Consider the following 21,967-nt stretch of genomic DNA (forward strand, 5'->3'; position numbering starts at 1 on the left):
TCTAGGGTATATCCTGGAGTGGTATAGCTGGATCATATGGGAGCTCGATTTCCAGCTTTTGGAGGAATCTCCATATCGCTTTCCATAAAGGTTGGACTAGACAGCATTCCCACCAGCAGTGAATAAGAGTTCCTTTCTCTCCACACCCTGCCAACACTGTTTGTTCTCATTCTTTGTGATGTGCATCAATCTCTGTGGGGCCGGAGAGATAGCATGGAGGTAGGGCGTTTGCCTTGCATTCAGAAGGATGGCGGTTCGAATCCTGGCACCCCATATGGTCCCCCGAGCCTGTCAGGAGCGATTTCTGAGCATAGAGCCAGGAGTAACTCCTGAGCGCTGCCTGATGTGACCCCAAAAACAAAAAACAAAAAACAAAAAAAGAAATTCAGATTGGCACACATCACAATGACTTCTATCTTACTGCTAAGAAAAACAAACTTTTTTTCTACCTTTCTCTGAAATTGCAGTAACTTTTAATCAATAGCAGGCAAGGCAAAGGTGTCCTTTAGCTGACACTAAAGAAACTGTGGTACATATACACAATGGAATATTATGCAGCCGTCAGGAGAGATGAAGTCATGAAATTTTCCTATACATGGATGTACACGGAATCTATTATGCTGAGTGAAATAAGTCAGAGAGAGAGAGAGAGAGAGACAGAGAGAGAGAGACAGAGAGAGAGAGAGAGAGACAGAGAGAGAGAGAGAGAGAGAGAGAGAGAGAGAGAGAGAAACGCAGAATGGTCTCACTCATCTATGGGTTTTAAGAAAAATGAAAGACATTCTGGCAATAATAATTTTCAGACACAAAAGAGAAAAGAGCTGGAAGTTCCAGCTCACCTCAGGAAGCTCACCACAAAGAGTGATGAGTTTAGTTAGAGAAATAACTACATTTTGAACTGTCCTAATAATGAGAATGTATGAGGGAAATGGAGAGCCTGTTTAGAGTACAGGCGGGGGTCGGGTGGGGAGGAGGGAGACTTGGGACATTGGTGATGGGAATGTTGCACTGGTGATGGGTGGTGTTCTTTACATGACTGAAACCCAAACACAATCATGTATGTAATCAAGGTGTTTAAATAAAAAAAAATTTTTTTTAATAAAACAGTCCGAATAATAACAGATCAAGTCTGATGGTCCCCTGCCAGAGAAGGTAGGTATAGGGCCTTTGCAAGCGAAGAAGAAGAATAAGAAGCTTGAGCATACATCAGTCTCCAGCATGCAACTAGGACCTAGAACTGGGGATCACAGCCTAGTCGTCTCAAAGTAGCTGGGCGTTTGGGGAAGTTGCTCAACTTCTCTGGATCAGGTTTCTCCTCCCTATAAGGTCTTGAATTGGCCTGTCTTTGTTTCTCAGGTCTGTGGGTTTGGGGGCCACGCGTGGAAGAAGCAAGCTGGCCGGAGAGCTTTTGCAAAGCTCTGGGCGTCCCTTGGGGGACATCCCATGCTGCAGCGTCTTTGGTGGGTGGCCTAGGCTGTGACCGTGGCAGCAGCAGCAGCAGCAGCAGCTACAGAATCTGGGGCCAGCTCTTGGAGGCGGGGCGCCCAGGAGGCGGAGCGGGGTGCCTAGGCGGGAAGGGGGCTCCCCGCTCCTGGCCGGCCCGTGAAGGCTCGCCCACGTCCTCCGGGGGTTCCCCAGGGTCGGCCTCCGGGGAAGTCCCGGGGTGCTCGGCTACAAGAGGGTTGCACCCCGCTCTGCAAGCCTGCAACGCCCAGCCATGTCGCGCGGCCTCCGGAGCAGCGGCAGCAGCAGGCCCCCCGCTTCCCGGGGACACCCACTTCTTCTCCGGCTGGCTCTCTCTGCTCTCTGGCTTCCTCTTGCAGCCAGCAACCTGGCTTCGGGGGTGCGGGAGGTGACAGTGGCTTGTACTGAAGATGTGGCCTTGCCCTGCACCGCACCCCGGGACCCTCAGGTGTCCTACACCGTCTCCTGGGCCAAGGTAGGCGGGCGAGGAGGGCTGGGATTGGGGGCACCCTGGTTGGAGGCCACACAGGCACCTCTAAGAGTCTGGCCACCTTCTGCATCTGGGAAGGGGTGTCTTGGAAGGGATGGGGGACATCCAACTCTAAATTCCTAGTCCCATGACACCCTCCTGACCCCCTTGGCCCTCATCCAGGCGCTGGCTGGGCAGACGTAGATGGTGACTTTGTAGGGGACCCCAATCCTTATCTTGTCCAAAATGTGGGGGAGGCGCAGGGAAGCTCAGAGAAGCCCATTGCTGGAATTTTTTTTTTCTGGCATCACACCTGTGGGTGGGACTGGCAGAGAAAGCAGATAGAGAAATTTGGGAACAAGGGCAGGGATGGGATTGGACTTTGTTGCATGGGATGTGATTATGGGTCCTGGATGGTTTCCCCTTGTCTGTTGGGGGACTCTTGCCCTCTGCCCTGTGCTGTTGTTCTGCTCCCTGGAAGTTAGGAGAGGAATGGCAAGGCTGGGATGGGGGGCGTCCCTGAAGATGACCACGCTTCTGAAAGGGAGGGGGGATTTGGAAGCATTGGTCTCATTTGGAACATTCTAAGATAGTGGTGTCTCTCTTCCTCCTGCCCCCCCTCTTTTCCTCCTGGAACCTCTCTCCCTCCTGCTCTCTCCTCCCTCCTGCTCTCTCTCTCTCTCTCTCTCTCTCTCTCTCTCTCTCTCTCTCTCTCTCTCTCTCTCTCTCTCTGCATCCTCTCCTATACAAACTTTCAGTTCAGTCCCAGGGGGCATTGCTGCACCCTGATTTTGATGTGTTCCGCTTGTTTTTGCCATTTGCCCTGTGAAATACCAAGACGTTTTATGTGGAGGTAAATTTACTTGTCCTACTTCATTTCCACTTTACTTACTGTGGGATCAGAACACACTTCTTTCACGGTGGTTCACATCATAAATGAACAATAATAGTGTAACCAAAGTGGCAGGATTTGGGTCTTTCTTATGTGGGGGACCTATACACAGAGGTGCTCAGGGTTGACTCTGTTCAGAGATCACTCCAGGTGGGACTCAGGAGATTATATTCTGTGCCAGGTACTCAATGGGTGTGGTCCATGGGTAAATCCAGCTTCTTACCTGTTGTACCATCTGTCTGGTTCCCAAAGTAAGATTTGAAGGCTGACTATATGCCCAGCTTTGACACCATTATCTATCTGTTTCCAGCTTTCTCGTGGACTTAAGTGATCATTGATTAAGTGATCATTCTTTTTGTCCAGGTTTTACAGTTGGGTAAACTGAGGCTTAGAGCAGTCCCAGTCTTAGAGAGAGTCTGAGAGATTCTTAGGGAGAGAGCTTGCTTACCACTGCACTGGTGGCTAAACAATGGAGCTGGGCTTGCGCCCAGCAGCTTTAGTCCACAACCTGTGTGCTTGGCTCTGCCTGGATCTCTCCATTTTCACCCTTAAATACTTAAGGTTAAAAATAAAAGCCCCCTCCCTAACCCCATGTGAGCTCGCCAGGAGCTTACTTATCTCAAAGAAGAAGCAAAGCATGAAACTGCTTTTTCTTCTAAAGACTCTTAAAAAAAAAAAGAAAAGAAAAAAAAACAGTATTAATATCCCCAGGGGAGTAATTAAAAAATACTTGTGAAACAAGTAGATGGAATTTCAGACTGTAAAGTTCAAACCGTTGTCAAGTTAAATCTTCTTGCATAAGGTCAATCAGAGGAATGCAGAAAACCATAGTCATTAACCTTCGGCTTCTGCATGGATGGCAACTGATTCTGGAACTCTCTAGTGCCTATGCTTATTTATTGAACATGGTTCGTACATGATTTATCCTCTCAGAACTCTTAGAATAGTCTAAAGACACCAATCTCTTGGAAATTTTGTCCTGCCAATGACTCCCTGACCCTGCCTATTATACTGGATATATATATATATATATATATATATATATATATATATATATATATATATTATACTGGATCATTGGAAAGCATTGGAGCAAAGGTCTGTGATTACATACTGGTGGGTAGGAAAGTCCCACTCTGCCAAACATCACAAAGACACTTTGTCATTGCTATATACTACTTCTTCAAGTATTTTTTTAAATAGGTCTCAACGTATTTTGACATTGTATTGTTTTCCAGTTTAGTAATTATACTTTAAAATGGATTGTATTTGTATAATAGGTAAAAAATGTTATACTGGAAATAAGGTCAGTGGCTTAGGGCTGAATAAGGTAAGGCACCTGCTTGCACATAAAGAAACCTAGGTTTGATCCCTGATCCCCCCATATGGTCTCCTAAACCTTCTAAGAGTGATCTTGGAGCAAAGACTCAGGAGTAAGCCCTGAGCACAACTGGGTGTGGTGCAAAAGCAAAACAACAATAAATGGCCTTTTTCTTCTGGAGAAGCCCATATTCTAACTTGAATGAATTTCTCTTTTCTCTCCCCTCACATATCTCAAAGTAATTTTTTTTTTTCATTTAAAGTAGTGTGCTTCACAAAAATAAAAGAAAAAGAAAGAGGGAGAAAGAAAGTGAAAAATAAGAAAAAAAGAAGGAAAGAAGAAAGAAAAGAGAAAGAAGGAAAGAAATAAAGAAAGAAAAAGAGAAAGAATGAACCAAAGAAAGAAAAAGGGGGTTTTATTATTATTATTATTATTATTATTATTATTATTATTATTATTATTATTATTATTATTATTATTTCTGGACCTTTCCCCTCTCCCTACTCTTAACTACCCTGTGAAATATTCTATGAAACAGAGACATCTCTGGGAAGTCAGGACCGGAACCTGGTGCCCAAGGTCAGCTAAGCTCAGGCTGTTTTCCTTCTCCTCACTGAAGTGCTTTCTCTTAAACAGCACCCCCTGGAGAGTGGGGATTTCCCTGACTGCCAGATTGAATCCTGGTCTACAAAGCTCTAAGTTTCTCACAATTATGGCTATAACCACTGGCAGTTTAAGACTCCACTTACTACTCAGATCTCTGGCACCACAAAGCATCCTGCCATTGTCCAATTGACACGGATTACTTGTGATTAACAAAAGGACCCATGAAAGCCATGTGTTTCTTATCAGGAGCCTTTTACCAAAAAATTCAAAGCAGATGACAACATTCTTCTAGTGGTTTGAACAGTAGAAGGAGGCATGGAGGAACAGTTCTTTCTTTTATTTCTGAAAGTTGGGTGAGAAGGGGACCAAGGAGGCTCGATAAAGACAAACACAAGATGTGTTAACTCAATTTAATAGAAATTTAATTTAATTTAATTTAATTTATGTTAACTCAACTTTAAGGTAAACTCACTTCTTTCCAACTGAGATCACACAGGTACTGTCTTCACTCTCTTTCTGGATTGTATTTTGTAGGGCTGAGTAGTGACAAGAACTGAATACAGTCTATCCCGGAGGATAGATTCAAATTTGATATAAGTTTATGAATAATTTTGGGTAGGTATTTGGAGAAAATATACAGATAGAATTTGCTATGGGTCAGATATTAGCATTAGGGCATAGCTCCATTCTATTATACTAGTATTCACATCCACACATAGGCCGGGCCACACTTGTGTTTTCTACTGAGTTTTCAGGCTCCTAAACTCTCTTTATGAAGCTGTCTTCGTTAGGCTGGATGGAGAGTGTGATGCTGGATGCTTTGGACATGCTTGATGTTTGCACTAATAACTGTGAGTAGCTATTTGTCAGGGAGATACGGTTCCATCTTGCAGCATGCTAGGATAATCTTAGTTGATGCATAATGAAAGAGGACATAGGGTGTCATCTTTGGGTGACATGGAGGGGGCGAGGACGAAGTGTCACAAGACAAGTACTCTTCATAGAGGAGTTTCGAAGGAAGGGAGAAAGGAGAAGTGATTGTAAATTCAGAAAATTAGACTCGAAGCTTATATTATTTAGAAGAGCCCCAACTGCGGCAGATTGTTAGATATCATGTGGATTAGGGGAACTGAGTCAGTTTTCAGGAGGCTACTTCGAAAGGTCAAAGTTCATGGAGAGTGACCATACTGTCTGGCTTGTTCTTGATTTCTTTATAGGCTGCCTTCCACATTGTTAACTTCCCCTTGGGCAGTTGTATTTTCTCTCTACCATCCTGTAGGACGATGAGCCATGAAGCAAGGGAGCATTAAGGAGCTAGAGGTGAATGATCTAGGCAGATAGATGTCTTTTGTACAGCATAGGCCCTGGTGGATTTATGATGGTGGTGTCAAAATAAGCCACTAATGGCACTTCCTTGGTTCTACAATATCTTTTCTTGAAGGCAGACTTCTGTGCATCATTTTATTTCATAAGAAAGGAAACATTTCTATATGAAATTAAGAAACATTGAATATATGCAAAAACATGTATTTGTAATTATTAAGAAAAAATCAGACTGTTCCCATTGGTGTCTACACTACTTGTTCTGGTCAAATCACTTTTTGGTTTTGTTTTGGGGTCACACCCAGCAATACTCAGGGGTTACTCCAGGCTCTGCATTTAGGCATCACTCCTGGTGGACTCAGGATGTTGGAGATTGAACCAGGATTGGCTGAGTGTAAGGCAAGCTCCCTACTTTTCTCTAGCCCCCCCTGTTAAATAACTTTTATTTGTCCGTTAGGTCAAACTATGCAAGACCAAAGGTTATTTATTAGCTACTGTTTTTTTTTAAACCTTCATTATTCATATTTCAACATTCTGGATAGGTGCCAGGATTGAGCATTAACTAACCCAAACTCAATGTGAAACCCAAATTCAAGATGACCACATCTTGAGCAAAAGCATACTACAGGCACAAGTATCTACAAAAAGTGGGGGACACCATGATTAGTAATATATTAGTAATATAGAAGAAGTATAGTATATAATAGTAATATAGAAGAGGGATTGCACAGCAGAGGGTTGAGAGATACTAAGAGAAAGTCAACTGGGAATAGGCTGCAAAGAGAATTGAAAACAAACTATAATGAATTGAACCTTATTCTTCCAGCAACAAGGAGCCACTGAAAATATTTAAGCAAAGATAATGAAATGATAAAAATGTATTTGATAAAAAAAATGTTCGTCATCCCTAAGAAAGTGGTGATGATAAATTTGTGGTGACAAATAGGAATAGAATTTAACCTAGCTGGATTTATCTTAGGTGTTTGCAGAGAGAACTTTCATTTTTTTTTTTTTGGTTTTTTGGGCCACACCCGTTTGATGCTCAGGGGTTACTCCTGGCTAAGCACTCAGAAATCGCCTCTGGCTTGGGGGGACCATATGGGATGCCGGGGGGGGGGGTCGAACCGTGTTCCTTCCTTGGCTAGCACTTGCAAGGCAGACACCTTACCTCTAGCACTACCTCTCCAGCCCCAGAACCTTCATTTTTGACTACCTTAAAACTCTCCCCAATGAAACTCAACTGGATTTGAACTCATTCATGGGATTTGCCTTAACTTCCCTTAGTCACCGGATCAGCTGTGTATTCTATGGAGGGCCCTGAGGGGAGTGGACCAGGCAGAGTCTGGATGTCTTAGGATTATAGAAAAGGCCTATGGATCACATGATGTCCTATGGAACATGAGGGATCACACATTTCTGGACCATGAGGAGATAGTTGTGAAAGTCACCAAGTTGTTAAGTTCTTTTGGCTAAGAAGAGGGAAGGAGTTCAATAGGTAAAACGAAAACACTTGTTTTTCTGAATAGAAGGGGGAACCCACGTCACGTGAGGATTAGGCTATTTTAGTTTTGCGTGGCTTATGACACTATATAAGAAGGAGAAGTTGTAAGAAAGGCTCAGTGATGTAAAGGAAAGCTTTAGGTGGGCAAAACTGAAAATAAATTCTAAAAGAAGAGTTCCTCCATTGTAAACTATTTCCATGATCCCTTCCTGGAGACTTGTGAGAAATTTACATTTCTTGTTTTTTTTTTTTTTTTTTTTTTTTTTGTGGTCTTTGGGTCACATCCGGCAGTGCTCAGGGGTTATTCCTGGCTCCAGGCTCAGAAATTGCACCTGGCAGGCACGGGGGACCATATGGGACGCAGGGATTCGAACCGATGACCTCCTGCATGAAAGGCAAACGCCTTATCTCCATGCTATCTCTCCAGCCCCAGAAATTTACATTTCTATTCTCAGCCTTTAGCTGTAATCAAAGCAAGATAAATCATTGGCTTAAGATTTGGGGTAGGGGGGCCGGGCGGTGGTGCTAAAGGTAAGGTGCCTGCCTTGCCTGCGCTAGCCTTGGACGGACCGCGGTTCGATCCCCCAGTGTCCCATATGGTCCCCCAAGCCAGGAGCAACTTCTGAGCGCATAGCCAGGAGTAACCCCTGAGCGTTACTGGGTGTGGCCCAAAAACCAAAAAAAAAAAAAAAAGATTTGGGGTAGGGAGGTAATTAATAATCACTTTCTCAACTTTTGCTTTTGTACTTGGTTCTATGAAGGTAAAATTCCTGTGTGCCATGATTCTGTCTATGATAGACGTAGAATCCAAGCATGTTAATATCACTTGATGTTTTTATGGACACAATGGGTCTACTACGTGTTCTTTTCCATTTGTTTGCTTTGGGGCTATACCTGTTTGAGCATGCCTGGCTTCTGGCTCTATATTCATGGATCATTCTTGGCAGTGCTTAGGGAACGAGATGCAGAACTGCTGAGGATTGAACTCAATCTGGCCACATTCAAGGCAAGCCCAAGTGAGGGTTGAGTCCAAGAGAGATGGAAGTATCTGGGATAATAAATCCAGATGGGGAAAACGTTAGCTGAAAGGAATATGCTCATTGTGATGAGAAAAATAGAGCCTTAATCACCCTCAAGGATAAGAAAATTAGAGCCCTGTTCCCCCTACTCCATTATGAACAGCAGCAGAAGAAATGAGAGAAATGAAAGGTTGCCAGAAACATACTGTTTCCATGGGAGGTGCACAGGCTGGCCTTGAGCTAATCCCCTGCCTCTGACCACAATACGGGCTCAAGTGTCCTGGAAATAGTGCTGATCTGGCTTTGGGAGTAAAATGCTTATGAAGTTCTGCTTCTCTTCTCTCCCGCATGAGTTCTGCTGCATCTGCCTGGTGCTAATAAATTGTGCTTTTAAAGCTTTGTGAGTGAGTACTTGTTTTTTTCCAGTTCAACTGGGCTGAACTCACATAATTGCTGCTGTCACCTTAGAAAGGTGACCAAAGGAGAACAAAAATTCTGCATCAAACCCAGCTCTGCTATCTCATTCTCTAAGAGCATAAGAGATGTAAATCTGAGGGGCAAAGTAGGATTGGTCTAGAGACTTGGGGAAATAGACTCATAGGCACCACATTTCTTTTTTTTTTTTTTTTTTGGCTTTTGGGCCACACCCGGTAACGCTCAGGGGTTACTCCTGGCTATGTGCTCAGAAGTTACTCCTGGCTTGGGGGACCATATGGGACACCGGGGGATCGAACCGCGGTCCGTCCAAGGCTAGCGCAGGCAAGGCAGGCACCTTACCTTTAGCGCCACCGCCCGGCCCTGGAAGTGTCAGAACAATACACTTCGTTTATTGAAGGTAGAAACAAGGCTTTGTTTGTTTGTTTTGTTTTGTTTGGGTCACACCTGGCAGCGCTCAGGGGTTACTCCTGGCTCTATGCTCAGAAATCGTTCCTGGCAGGCTCAGGGATCATATGGGATGACGGGATTCGAACCACCATCCTTCTGCATGCAGGACAAACGCCTTACCTCCATGCTATCTCTTCGGCCCTGGCACCACATTTCTTTATGGGGGTGTTGTGTATTCCCATGTATTAATGTTGAAGGACAGGAAATGCATCCAGAGGGGGATATATTGATCTATATAATTGAAATGGGAAAAGTCATTACAATGTGGTTTCTATATTAGTTATGGCTCTTGGGAGGGTCATTTTTGCCCTCATAAAATCTTGTCTTAGTCCTGAGATCCGGGATACATGAATGTGACCTGGAGGGACGACAATCACTGCAGATGTCATCAAATTAGGTTAAGATCCTTCTCATTGAATTAATGATAGTGACATGATAAAAAGGGAAAAAAGAGGCAGACACACATGGGCAGATAAAAGTGAATCCATGTAGTGTGACGTTCTACATGATAATAAATAATACTAAAGAAACCACCAGCAACCTCATGAGCTGTGTAGGGGTCATTGAACAGTTGGTCCTGCCAGCCTTTGGAAAGGGCCTTGTGACACCTGAATTTGAGTTTCTGGTCTCCAGAATAGCAAGAGAAGCCATGGCTGTTGTTATGTTGTTTTGAACCACTGGGCTTGTGGTTGTTGTGATGGCAGCTCTGGAGATGAGTGCCGCTTAGATTTAGAGGTTTGTGATTTTCCCTAGAATGTGGTGTGGGTTTTTTTCTCTCTCTTTTTCAGTATTATTGCTTCATATTTGGTCTCCTCCTGGCAGTGACAAAGTAGCCAGTTTCTGCAGGCTTAGGTATCCTTCCAGGTCTAGTGCAAAGGAAATATCACTAGTAATATGGCAGCACATGTTTGTGCAAATGTTCCTGAGTGACTGTTGGTTCACTTGCCAACCAGAAAGTCTGTCTGTCTTACATACCAGTGCACATTTAAGTCAGCTTCTGCTTGCTCCAGACTCAAAGCCTCTTCTAGGTCAGAAGACCCACCAATACTCATGGAAGGATGACAGGTAGGGACAGCAATGATAATGCTTTAGAAAACTCAGTAGCTTGTGTCTAATTTAGTGGCACTGTGGATACAAAAATAACTCTTACCTGGAGATTTCTAAAACAACTCTTTCTGGAGTTCCAGCCATACGGAATAACTATGGGATAGATGGGAGCATTTGTTAAAGACTGCCATTAGCAAGCTCTTTACATATTTGACAGGGCAAGGTAAGTCAAAGTGTCACAGATAAAGAAACGACACTCAGAGATGAAGTGGTTTGCCAAAGCTGGTCTATGTACTCAATAGGGAAATTAAAAAAACATTGCAAATCAACTGTTCCTTATACCTTGCTCACCTACTCATTCTTTCTATAGTTGATTCATTTATTCAGTAAATACTTTCATATTAAGCAACGTGCAAGAAAGTCTTTAAACCTTGGCTATGAAAATCAAAGCAAGTTGTGGCATCTTTGGTAATATTTTTCTATAATGATCACTTGGTTGTCCATAGTCATAAGTAGCATCACCTAGACAGTGTGAGGTATGGTCCCTCCAGGTCTCAGCAGATCAAAGACTGCCTGAGAGATACTCATCAGTTGGCCAAGAACAGAGCTATAGTGATAGTGCTGTTGAATGTTTCCTGACTGCCCTTCTCTGAAGCCTGCACTCTTTATTCTGCTGCCTCTGCCATCAATCTAGCTCTGTCAGTGAGACCCTGTCAATTGGAAAATAATCATTTTTCTCATAAAACCACACTTAGAAAAATATGATGTTACAACTCATGTATATTACCCACATCATGATATCAGCCTCCAAGCCAAACTATTTTGGATGTAATAAGGAGCTCTTTTTGATGATAAATGGGGATTCTATGGGCACTTTAATTGCGTTAGAAACCAAAGTACATGAATGTTAGTACATGGGAAATGCAATGAATAAATTATGCATTATGGGCCAGGATGACAGTACAATGCTTAGAATGTTGCCAGGTTTGATTTTGGCATCCATATGGCTCCTCGAGCATCACCAGAAATAATTCCTTGAGCACAGAGCATAGGAGTAAACCCTGAGTACCCCCAGGTACCCCAAAACAAAAACCCAAATAAACTGTTTAATGTGGTTGGAATATATTAGATTCATTGAATATCATCTTTAGATAAAGTCTGTACTCAAAAATATTCACTCAAATTGTCAGGTGAAATATTACATAAAAAATGTGTGTGTGTGTGTGTGTGTGTGTGTGTGTGTGTTGCCTTTCCAAAATGTTCCTTTATATCACATTTATTTTTGAATTTGTGTGTTTGGGCCACACCCAATGCACTCAGGGGTTACTCCTAGCTCTGCACTCAGAAATTACCTTTGGCAGGCTTGGGGGACCATAGAGGATGCCGGGAATCAAACCCAGGCCTATCCTAGGTCAGGATCCTGCAAGGCAAACACCCTCCTGCTGTGCTCTCTCAGGCCTCCCTACTGTCACATGCTTAACAGATCTCTTATTTGATAAATTTGTGCTTGAATGATCTATCTGGAATTTTCTTTGCTATAGGAACGCCCTCTTCTGTTCAAATTTGTCAATCTTGAATGTTAGCACTTATTGTGATACAACTATAATTCCATTTTACATTAAAAGAGATTTTAAAAATAGAGGTATTGGCTGAACTGTTGGTTCAGTTCCAGCCATGTTCATTTGATTTTTCATTCCAGTTTAAATTTGTAAAGCCACTTACTGAATTTAATTCATATACCCTTAAAATTAGTGCTCAGATTTGCTTGATTTAGTATTCAGCAAAATTAAAGAGAATTTAATTTAGGGCTTGCAGTTGAGTTAAAATCAAATCTCTGTTTTGGAGAAAGAATATGGTATTTAAATTATTTAGTCAAATTGGAGGCCTTGAGACAAGTCAAAACTCTGTAGGCTTCCTGAAAATGAGACGTTCTCTATTTTGCTCTTTTCTGATTCAATCAAAAGATAGACTTATCAGCATAAGAGTTAATGCGCACAATGTAGATTTTAAAAAACATAATTGGAATGAGTGTTTTGAGGAATCAATTTGCCCAAATCGCATTGTGGCACAGCTCACTACAATATTAGCATTGTAAAGGGTGCATTAAAGAGTTCCTTCAATTAGCCTTGGCTGGGAATTCCTTTTGTTATAAATTACTATTTCCTAAAATGCTTGCGCAGGGAGGCTGTGGAACACTTTTCGATTTGCAATGCTCAAAGAGTTGTTCTTGCCAGTGGCTGGTTTTGTGCCAGCCTCAGTGTTTGTAAAAACTCACACACACACACACACACACACACACACACACACACACACACACACACACACACACACACAAAAGAGGAATTAAAGGCTACCCATTTGCTGTATTACTCCATTTTCCTCCCTCTGACATTCTCATCTTCCTAAATGGCTCAAGAATTAACTTCTGCCACAGGATCTTACCTGATATTGCAATGACAGGGGTATGGCCAAGTCTGGGATATGGGGACTTCAACTTCTGCAGAAAAGCTTCCTTGGGATCCCTTGTGTTATCTCCCTCCTTTTATCTCCGACTCTGAGCATGCATAAGTGCAATGGGATTTTCAAAAATGACAACTATTTTTGCAGCTGGGGGCACCTCCCAGATCCCTGACGGGAAGCCACATGAGGAGGTATTACTTTAAGGAAGGAGGAAGGACTTTGTGTAGAGTTTTGGCATAAAGCCGGAGTGAGGATTTTGCAATATTTTCAGGTGTGTTATATGAATTTCCAAAAGGTTCTTTTAAAATTTTTTTTAAATCTTGGGCCACACCCAGTGACACTCAGGGGGTTACTGCAGAAATAGCTCTTGGCTTGGGGGACCATATGGGATGTTGGGGGATCAAACTGCAGTTCGTCTTAGTCAGCTGCATGCAAGGCAAATGCCCTACCACTGTGCCATTGCTCCAGCTCCCCAAAAGGTTCATTTTTGCTATAGTGATCAGGCCAAGAGAATTGGGCATTATGTGGGTGAGTGTTCGTTCCTAAGTGAGTCTGGGAGTTCTCTCAAATCTCCAAGGCTCAGGCGAATGCGTGCTGTGTTTAAAAATAATCACCTGGTATGGAAGAAGGAATAACTTTCTGATATTCAAGGCTTGAGGACTGCCTGTAGGAAGAAGCACTCAAGGGTTTTTTATTAGTTACCCTTTCCTCCCATTCCAATCAGGGTGGGGAGAGTGTTTCCAATTTACAGTTGCAATAAGTCAGCTTTTTCCAGCAGAGATTTGTACATTCCAATGGTCCTGTCAAGGAGCAAAGCATTGAATTCTCTGACATCTGGGCATTTGCATGCTTGCTTTTAGACAGAAGGGTCTCTGCAGCAGATACTGGTAAGCTGTAATGAAATGTAAAGAAGGCAAAGGCCAATCCGAGATCATTTTGGAGTATGTGGGCACAGCTCTTTAAATTACCCCAAATGTGGCAGACTGTACATGTGGATATGGAGTAGAGAGCAGTAGAAAAGTTATAGTCTGAACATACTGGGAGGGAGCGTGTGACTCACATCTCTAGGCTACTTTCTCAGACCCCATTTGTTTTCTGCTTCTTTCATGCCCAGGAAGGGATAGCTGGAAGGGACCCCCTTTCCCCCATGAGGACTGAACTATTTGAAGATCCCCTTGCTGGCTGTGACAGTGCAGTAAATCAAATTTCTGCTGGAGGCTTTGGGGGTGATTTAGCCTGTCCTGGCTCCTTCCACTCCCTCCCTTGATGTCTTCCCACTGGCCTTTGTTTTGTCCTTTGAAAATGACTTGAGACCCCTCGAGGTAGAGGAGGTTTTGCCAGAGGCCCACGGATTTCTGACCATCAAGCAAACAAAAGGCAAAACCAGACGTTTTGTTGTTACCGCTGACTTCATTTGTGGTTGTTTGTTGGTTGGTTGGTCAGTTTTTGTTTTGCAGCCACATCTGGAAATGTTCAGGGGTTACTCCTGGCTCTGCACACAGGAATCACACTTGGGGGTGCTTGTGGGGACCATATGGGATGCTGGGGATTGAACCCAGGTTGCCTTTGTGCAAACTCCCTGCCTGCTGTACTCTGCACAATATATTGCTTCTGCCCCAGTTACTGCTGATTCTAAAATAAATTTCCTTCTGCAGAAAGGCAGAAGGGGGAGCTGTGGCCAGTTCTGATGAGCACTTTTCCAGCAGCTGGATAATGGAATGAGCTTTATGTAAATAAGGGTGGTGGTTCATATTTCCACCGGCTCCAGAGGGGTTTGCAATTTAGCTCTTGACTTTCAGAAGAACTTTTCGGAGTCTGGAGTGGGGTCACTAGATGGGAGGGAAGCCCCCCAAGAGAAAAGCAGAGGTAGATAATCTCAAAATTGTTGTTGCTGCCAAGTTCCCATCTTTGGGGATGCAGGGATTTCTAGGCCGAGTTCTGGTGAAATCTATTAGAAAGAAATCCGAGTGGAAAAGCATCCGGAGGTTAATTTAGCAAAGCCAAGCAGGATGAGGCCTAATCAGAGAAGCTGCTGGGACTACTGATTTAATGAGTCCAAACCGGCCTGGGGGAAGGAGAAGGGTCTTGAAGGTGGTTGGCCTTGAACCCCTCCATCCCCAGACTCTGACAGGAGGGAGCCCCTCAGTCAGGCCAAGGGAGGAAAGAGGACCCACCACAAGCTCAAGCTGCAGCTTGAGATGAGTTTAGCTTTGGAAAGGAAGAAATTGGGCTGAGTTAGATGTGCCCCAGGATCTTCAAGCATTTCCTGTGTGATTTCTTTGCCACGTGGCCTGTTTTTCTTCTTTATTTTTGAACAATCAAGGACCCAGTCTGCAGATCCTTGTTAGGAGGCTTCCAATATAAAAAGAATGTATAGGCTTAAGGAATCAGGATTTAGACAGAGAAGCCCTGCATAGGGGTGTGTGTGTGTGTGTGTGTGTGTGTGTGTGTGTGTGTGTGTGTGTGTGTGTGTCTGGTGTGTCTGGTGTGTCTGGATCCTGGTAACTTGTAAGAGCTATGAACTGGCCACCAGATGTCTCTGCAGTCTGCAGATCCGTAGGAACGATCGTGCTGCCAGTGACTTGAAGATGTGCTTCCCAGATTCATAATTATGGGGGGAAATGTGTGTGTGTGTGTGTGTGTGTGTCTGTGTGTGTGTGTGTGTGTGTGTGAGTGTGTGCACCTGAGTTGTCTCTCATCCTTGCCTCCTTTCCTATGTTTTTGCCATACTAATTCCCTTTAGAAAAGCACGAGATGGATTACAGGGTTTCCCAGGACAGATTAAACCTGGCCCGTGAAAGCAGAGAGACAGGGTCGATTTGGTGCCATTATGGAGGGATCAGGGATCATTTGCCAGACTCCATACTGGTCCCTGGTTGTCCAGGTCAAGAAGAGTTTGGGATCACCAAATTTGCCTATAAGTGCTGAAAAGATGGTTTTTTTGTTTGTGGAAGACCATTTCACATGCTTTAAAACATTTCAGTGGAAGATCAGTGGGCAGGTTAATATGGCAAGTTTAGAATATGCATAGATAATAAATGCATGAAAAAATATGAATAAGAGTAAACTCTAATACTTCAATAAAACTATAATAATAATAATAATAATAATAATAATAATAATAATTATATTTTCAGGATGGAGCCTGGGAGACAGCTCAAAGGGCTGGAGTGCATACTTTGCATTGCAAGAGCTTTCAAGCTTAATTCCTATTCCCCCAAAGATCACCTCCTGAGCATAGTGCTGAGGGTAGCCCCTGACCATCGAGCTACTTGTGTTTAGTCTTCCAAACTAAAAAGACCAAAACACTGAAAGTATGTCTAGGAAAAGAGACTTGAAAGTGGGACATGCCTAATCTTTGAATTTGAATGTAATAAAATGCTGCAAAGAAGGAAAAGTACCTGATGATTGGTTCAAGGTGGCGCTTCTTCAGGCTGTGACAGGGCCCAATCTTTTGGTTGTAACTGTCCTTTCATGTTGCCTGCCTCTGTGGAGAGAAAGCAACACCCCTCTAATCCCAGGGCCCCTCAAACTCACTGGCCCTGAAAAACAGTGCTGGCTAGCTCTGTTATATCTTTGTGTAGTTTCTGTTGAGCCATAAGGCAAGGAACTAGACAGACTTAGGAACATTTCCAGACACAAATTGGGCAAGCAAACTAAGAATGAATTCATGGCCTGGTTCTTCAAAACCTGCTTTCTCTGTTTCTACTTTTCCACTCTAAAGAACCTTATGTATTCTCTCTTAACCCTTCTGCCTCTCTTCCTCTCTCCCCTCACATCTAAATTTCCATCTGTGGAGGAGTTGGAACCTGAACTGTGAGTTAGGGGCCTTTATTCCCATCTCACTTCTTCTTAGTCCAGACACATCCTCCTCCTCATTCTCATCCCCAGCAGCAGGAGTAACAGCAATGCTCTTCTCTACTCAGCATAGAAGGTTGCATGCCAAGAATCATACTGGACAGAACTGATCTGATTCCCAAAATCATGGAACCATGAGAAAAGATTTCATAGATTTCCCCCTTCTCACTCAATGGCCGCACAGACACATGGTCTCTTGTTTTCAGGGAGTGACTTGAGGCTGGAGGTATGGGGCAGGAAGAAGGCAGAAGACAGATGGTGGGAAGGGTGTTGGCAGGTAGTTTTGGGGAGCAGAATGTGATGAGATATTTGTGTTTCTTCCACAGCTGGAGGAGGGTGGTGAGGAGAGGCTGGAGCCCAGGCAGGGAGCACTATTCCATGAGCAGCACCAGCAAGAATCTGCAGAATCTCCATGGGAAAGTCAGTATCTCCTACAGATCAGAAATGCTACAGCCAGAGATTCAGGCACGTACCGCTGCACCTTGGAAGACATCAATGGGTCAGGAAACCACAGTGGCACAGTCACCTTAAAAGTGACAGGTGAGTGGGTGTTGTTATGAGGCCTTCCTGCAGACTGTGTGTCCAACCAAGATCTCCCAGAATCTTACTCATAGCTTAGAATCCCACATGATGCTGAAGGTTCAAGCCTCGGCAGGAATGCCACTCCTAGATTTTTCTTTTCTTTGAAGGGCAGAATGACCTACTAAGGTAGATGCTTGAGGTAGCTAAGTCATAAGTCAGACTGTTTCTTCATCCATGGGGGAAAATTGGAAGCACCCAAATGTAACTTTTGGGGGAAAAGCAGTTGTGGTTCTGAACACAAGAGCTGTAAAATATTTGGCTTATTTGGGCTTTATTTTTTTATGTGTGGGGAAAGGTTGGGCCACACTCAGCTGCATTCAGGGCTAACTCCACACTCACTCTGTACTGAGGATCACTTCTAGAAAGATTCTGGGGACTATATGCAGCTTGAATTGCTGACAGAAGGGTCCTTTGGTGTCCTCCAGCCCTCTCCGAGGTGAGGACACCCATTTTGCTGTGGAGCTGTCAGAAATCTGCGATGAGGGGCCAGAGAGGTAGCAAAGCGGTAGGGCATTTGTCATGCACGCAGCTAACCCAGGACAGATGGTGAATCAAATCCCAGCGTCCCATATGGTCCCAGGAGCCTGCCAGATGTGATTTCTGAGAGAAGAGCCAGGAGTAACCCCTGAGCGCTACTGGGCATGAACCCCCCAAAACTCCCAGAAATATACAATGAACAAAGGCTGGCTCAGTCGATGCAGACACCAGGCCCTGTCCAGAAATGGATGCAGAGAAGCAGCAAGTTCAACCTATCTGGCCACCCAGCTTGGCCATCTACCTTGGTCCCTTGGAATCTGAGTTCTGATACCTTCACTGAGAGATGCAGATGGGCAGTCAGATTTACTTGGAAGATTCAATCCTATGGGGGTCTTCCCTATGTCCAGCATAACAGGAACAGGACCTAAGCTCTGAGGAGAGAGGGAGGGAGACAAGAACTAGACATTAGACTAAGCTACAGTTAATGAAAAATCAAAGGTTTGAACAGAAACAAAGACAGGTAAAAAAAAAGTTGCAAAGAGCAGCAGGAAGGATGTGTGCTTAGCTTTGGATTATGGCACAGAGTGGGTGCTCTCTGACTTCATCATTCCTTTATTTTTCTCAGGATGCTCCAAGAGACACAGAGAAGAGAATTTTAACAAGTATAGAGCTGATGTGGTTCTGCTGGTGATGCTCGTCATTTTCTACCTGACACTCATCATTTTCACATGTGTAAGTGTCATCTGTTTCTGGATGCTTTTGTTGGGGTGCCTGGGATCAAACCCAGGGCCTCACACTTGCAAGGCAAGTACGTGCTTTACTAGTTAAACCAACTTTTAAAAATATCTATTATGCACAATAAAAAAAAGAGCTTAAAAATAAATAAAATAAAATAGAAAAAAATATATATTATGATTAAACAATAGCTTAGGGCCCTACCCAAAACTATCTCATTTCAGGGAACAAACAGAAAATGCCCCCTAATTGCTTCTGAGACCATTAACTGCCCCCTACTCATTCCACCGGCAGCCCATAGGGATCAACAGCCCTTTTGGAAAACATTACTCTAGAGCAGTGCTTCTCAATTATTTTCTGTCATGCCCCCCTAGGAAAAAGAAAACATTTTTCGCGCCCCCTCCCCGCGCGACTGTAAATAGTATCTTTATTTTAAAAAAAACTTGAACCTGCAAAACAAAAATATGTAAAAATAATTTGAGCTGATTTTTTAATCAGAGGTGATGTCTGGATTTATGGCTACAATGAGCACGTTTTGCAACGCATAGCTTTTCGAAGCGGGGTTTGAAGCAGGACACAGCAACTCTCAGCTCCAGAGACATACAGAGACATAAACACGGGGCTTAGCTTGTTATGACAGTGTTTGCCGAGGTCAAACGAGCTCCCCTTTATGGAGCCTCATGCCCCCCCCCCCGGGAGGCACACCCCACTATTTGAGAACCACTGCTCTAGAGACTCTGCAGAGCCAGACCCAGTAGTACATACTTATTGTAAAGACCAATAAAATACAGACCCAGGAATTCAAGGATGTGTGAGAAGCTTCCTAGAAAAGCTTCAAGAGCCTTGTAGTGGTGGGGATGGAAATTAAAATAGATGCCCAGGCTCTCTCTGCTCCCCACCATCAGAACCCCATTATTCCTATAGCTAGTGAGCCAGACAGACCCCTTCACCTGCTCCTGAACTCCATTCACAGTTCTCCCTTTATATGTTAATACTTCCTTCATTCACTCCCTAAGAATCAACCCTAAGAAGCCAGACTCTCTCTCTGCCCTGTGTCCTTGGCAGGGGTGAGTGCAGTAGGGGTAAGAAGGATGCTGGGCTGTGATTGGGGTATACATCAGTCATAAATAAAAATACTCTAGTTTTTATACTTCTGATACTAAACACATGAATATATAAGATGCAATTTCCTCTCTGAAGAAGTTTAGAGTTTGATCTCCAGAGTTATTTGCGTGTAACAGGTTCTGAGAATTCTTGAGGAATAAATAATTTTAATAAAAACTTTAGGGGGCCGGAGAGATAGCACAGAAGTAAGGCATTTGCGTTGCATGCGGAAGGAAGTTGGTTCAAATCCCGCCATCCCATATGGTCCGCCAAGCCTGCAGGGGGCGATTTCTGAGTGTAGAGCAAGGAATAACCCCTGAGCATTGCTGGGGTGTGACCCAAAAACCAAAAAATAAAAAAATAAAAAATGTAGCTTTTTGTTATCACATGCTTATTTTTAAGGGCACTGGTTTTTCATACAGGTAGCTCACTATCAGACCTTGATTTGACTGCACTCTAGAATCAGGGAGTTTCCTGATTGGAGTTTAGAAATATCAGTAAGATGAGTGATGGAACCAGAATAAGAAAGGCTTCCAGAATGATCTGTTCAGCCAGCTTCTAGTGAAACAAGCTTAAGTTTAGGTGCCAAGTGGTACTTTTCCTCAATTTTTCATTTCCCCATTTATCTCTTTTATTTTCCAGAAATTTGCACGGCATCAGAGTATTTTTCCAGATTTTTCTAAACCAGGCATGGAACATGCTTTCCTCCCTGTCACCTCCTCAGCTAAGCATTTGGAACCAGTGACACCCCTCAAGGTAGAACCAGTCTGAGAAAGATTTTTGCCGGTGATCGTCTGGTGTTGAAGGATCTGAGACACAGTGGGCATGAGAGGACTGAACATCATACTGAAGATGACATCTTTTCCTTGATGTCCTTTACCTGAATAGCTGCTCTCTCTTCCCCACCTTTTGTGGGCAGGGGCAGAGCCTGGGAAGTCATTTCCCTGACCACATATCCTAAGCCTTCCTGCAGGGATCATTGTAGCATTGCTTCTTTGAATTACCTGCACAGTCTATCTGGTCAACCTGTTGGAAATTTCTTCAGCCCTCTAAAAGTTTCTGAGTGGGGAAAGAATCTTGGAAAATATGACCCCTCCCAACCCAACCCAACCCAACCCACCCCCGAGATGACCCTGGACAGATTCATGAAGACAGTTCTATCTTTCCACATCTGGGAACAATCTCTTTGAATTTGTTGTGTTTACTTGGACTGGCCCAGATGTTTTATGTCTGGGAGAAGCTGACAGGACAAGCTGTGAGACAGTGGGAAATATTTAGCAAATAATTTCCTGGTGTGAAGGCTCTGTGATGACTAAGGAGTAATATGTGTTTGCAGAAATAACAGGTCAATGAATTGCTCCCCAACTGGGCCTTTTCTTGGGGAGAAAGACATTCATCAAGAAAAGTGCCACATTTGTTTTTATATCTAGATGTACTTGACAAAAAGTATGCGTGCTTTTTCTCCTTTGGAAACTGACACCTCTAGATAGATATCTAACAGACAAGCACCCTGGCTGTGAAGAAGAGACACTGAAAAGGGTGACAACAGCATTGGGAATAATATTGACTTGTTGAGAATAGAAACAATTTGATGGAGAATGCTGGACTAATCATGTGATCTGAGCTCTCTATCATTTCACTACTAGAAAAGTCTGAGCTTGGTCCTTTCGAGTTCTGTTTTCTAAGCTGTAAACCAAGTTCTCTACAGTTCTATTTTCTGAACTGTGAAACTTAAACATGGGTTGGAAAGATGTTATGTGAAAATGCTTCAAGAAAGGAATAAAGCACTATTTAAAATTCCACTGAATAAGTATTCTTATTTTCACAGTAGTGTTCTGAGCATTAAAGAACGCCTTCCAGTTTTTCAGACTTGAGAAATATTTGCTTTCGATTAATGTTTCCCCTTCCCTTCCCCTTGTCATTGTTGTGATGCCCGGGGTCACACACATAGCTGCTGTGTTTGCACATTTGACTTTTGTGCTCACTAGTTACCCTTCATTTGGTCTCAGTGTACCACAGATTATACACTTGTGCTGGGGATTCCTGGGGTTGTGCTGCTTGATTTACACTGGATGATGCAGGATGATGGTTGGCCTCATGCCTGTAATATAAGTGCTATCATTTCCCAGGATTTCTATTATTCTCATGTTCAATGAAGTCTTTGCAGAAGACTTGCCCTCATTTTTCAGTTTGAATTCCTTAGAATAAGTCATCAGGTTAGTGC

At 43.5% G+C, this 21,967-nt stretch overlaps 1 protein-coding gene across 1 annotated transcript; it reads left to right on the forward strand.

The window, feature by feature from the left end:
• Positions 1 to 1,550: 1,550 nt before the first annotated feature.
• CD83 (CD83 molecule) lies at positions 1,551 to 20,544 on the forward strand. The gene is made up of 4 exons (XM_049765284.1): positions 1,551 to 1,939; positions 17,172 to 17,385; positions 18,530 to 18,636; positions 20,386 to 20,544. Exons 1-4 carry the CDS (start codon positions 1,718 to 1,720, stop codon positions 20,512 to 20,514), a joined length of 672 nt encoding a protein of 223 aa, XP_049621241.1. The 5' UTR covers positions 1,551 to 1,717; the 3' UTR covers positions 20,515 to 20,544.
• Positions 20,545 to 21,967: the final 1,423 nt, after the last annotated feature.

The sequence above is a fragment of the Suncus etruscus genome, chromosome 18, assembly GCF_024139225.1.
Source record: "Suncus etruscus isolate mSunEtr1 chromosome 18, mSunEtr1.pri.cur, whole genome shotgun sequence".
NCBI classification, from domain to species: Eukaryota; Metazoa; Chordata; class Mammalia; order Eulipotyphla; family Soricidae; genus Suncus; species Suncus etruscus.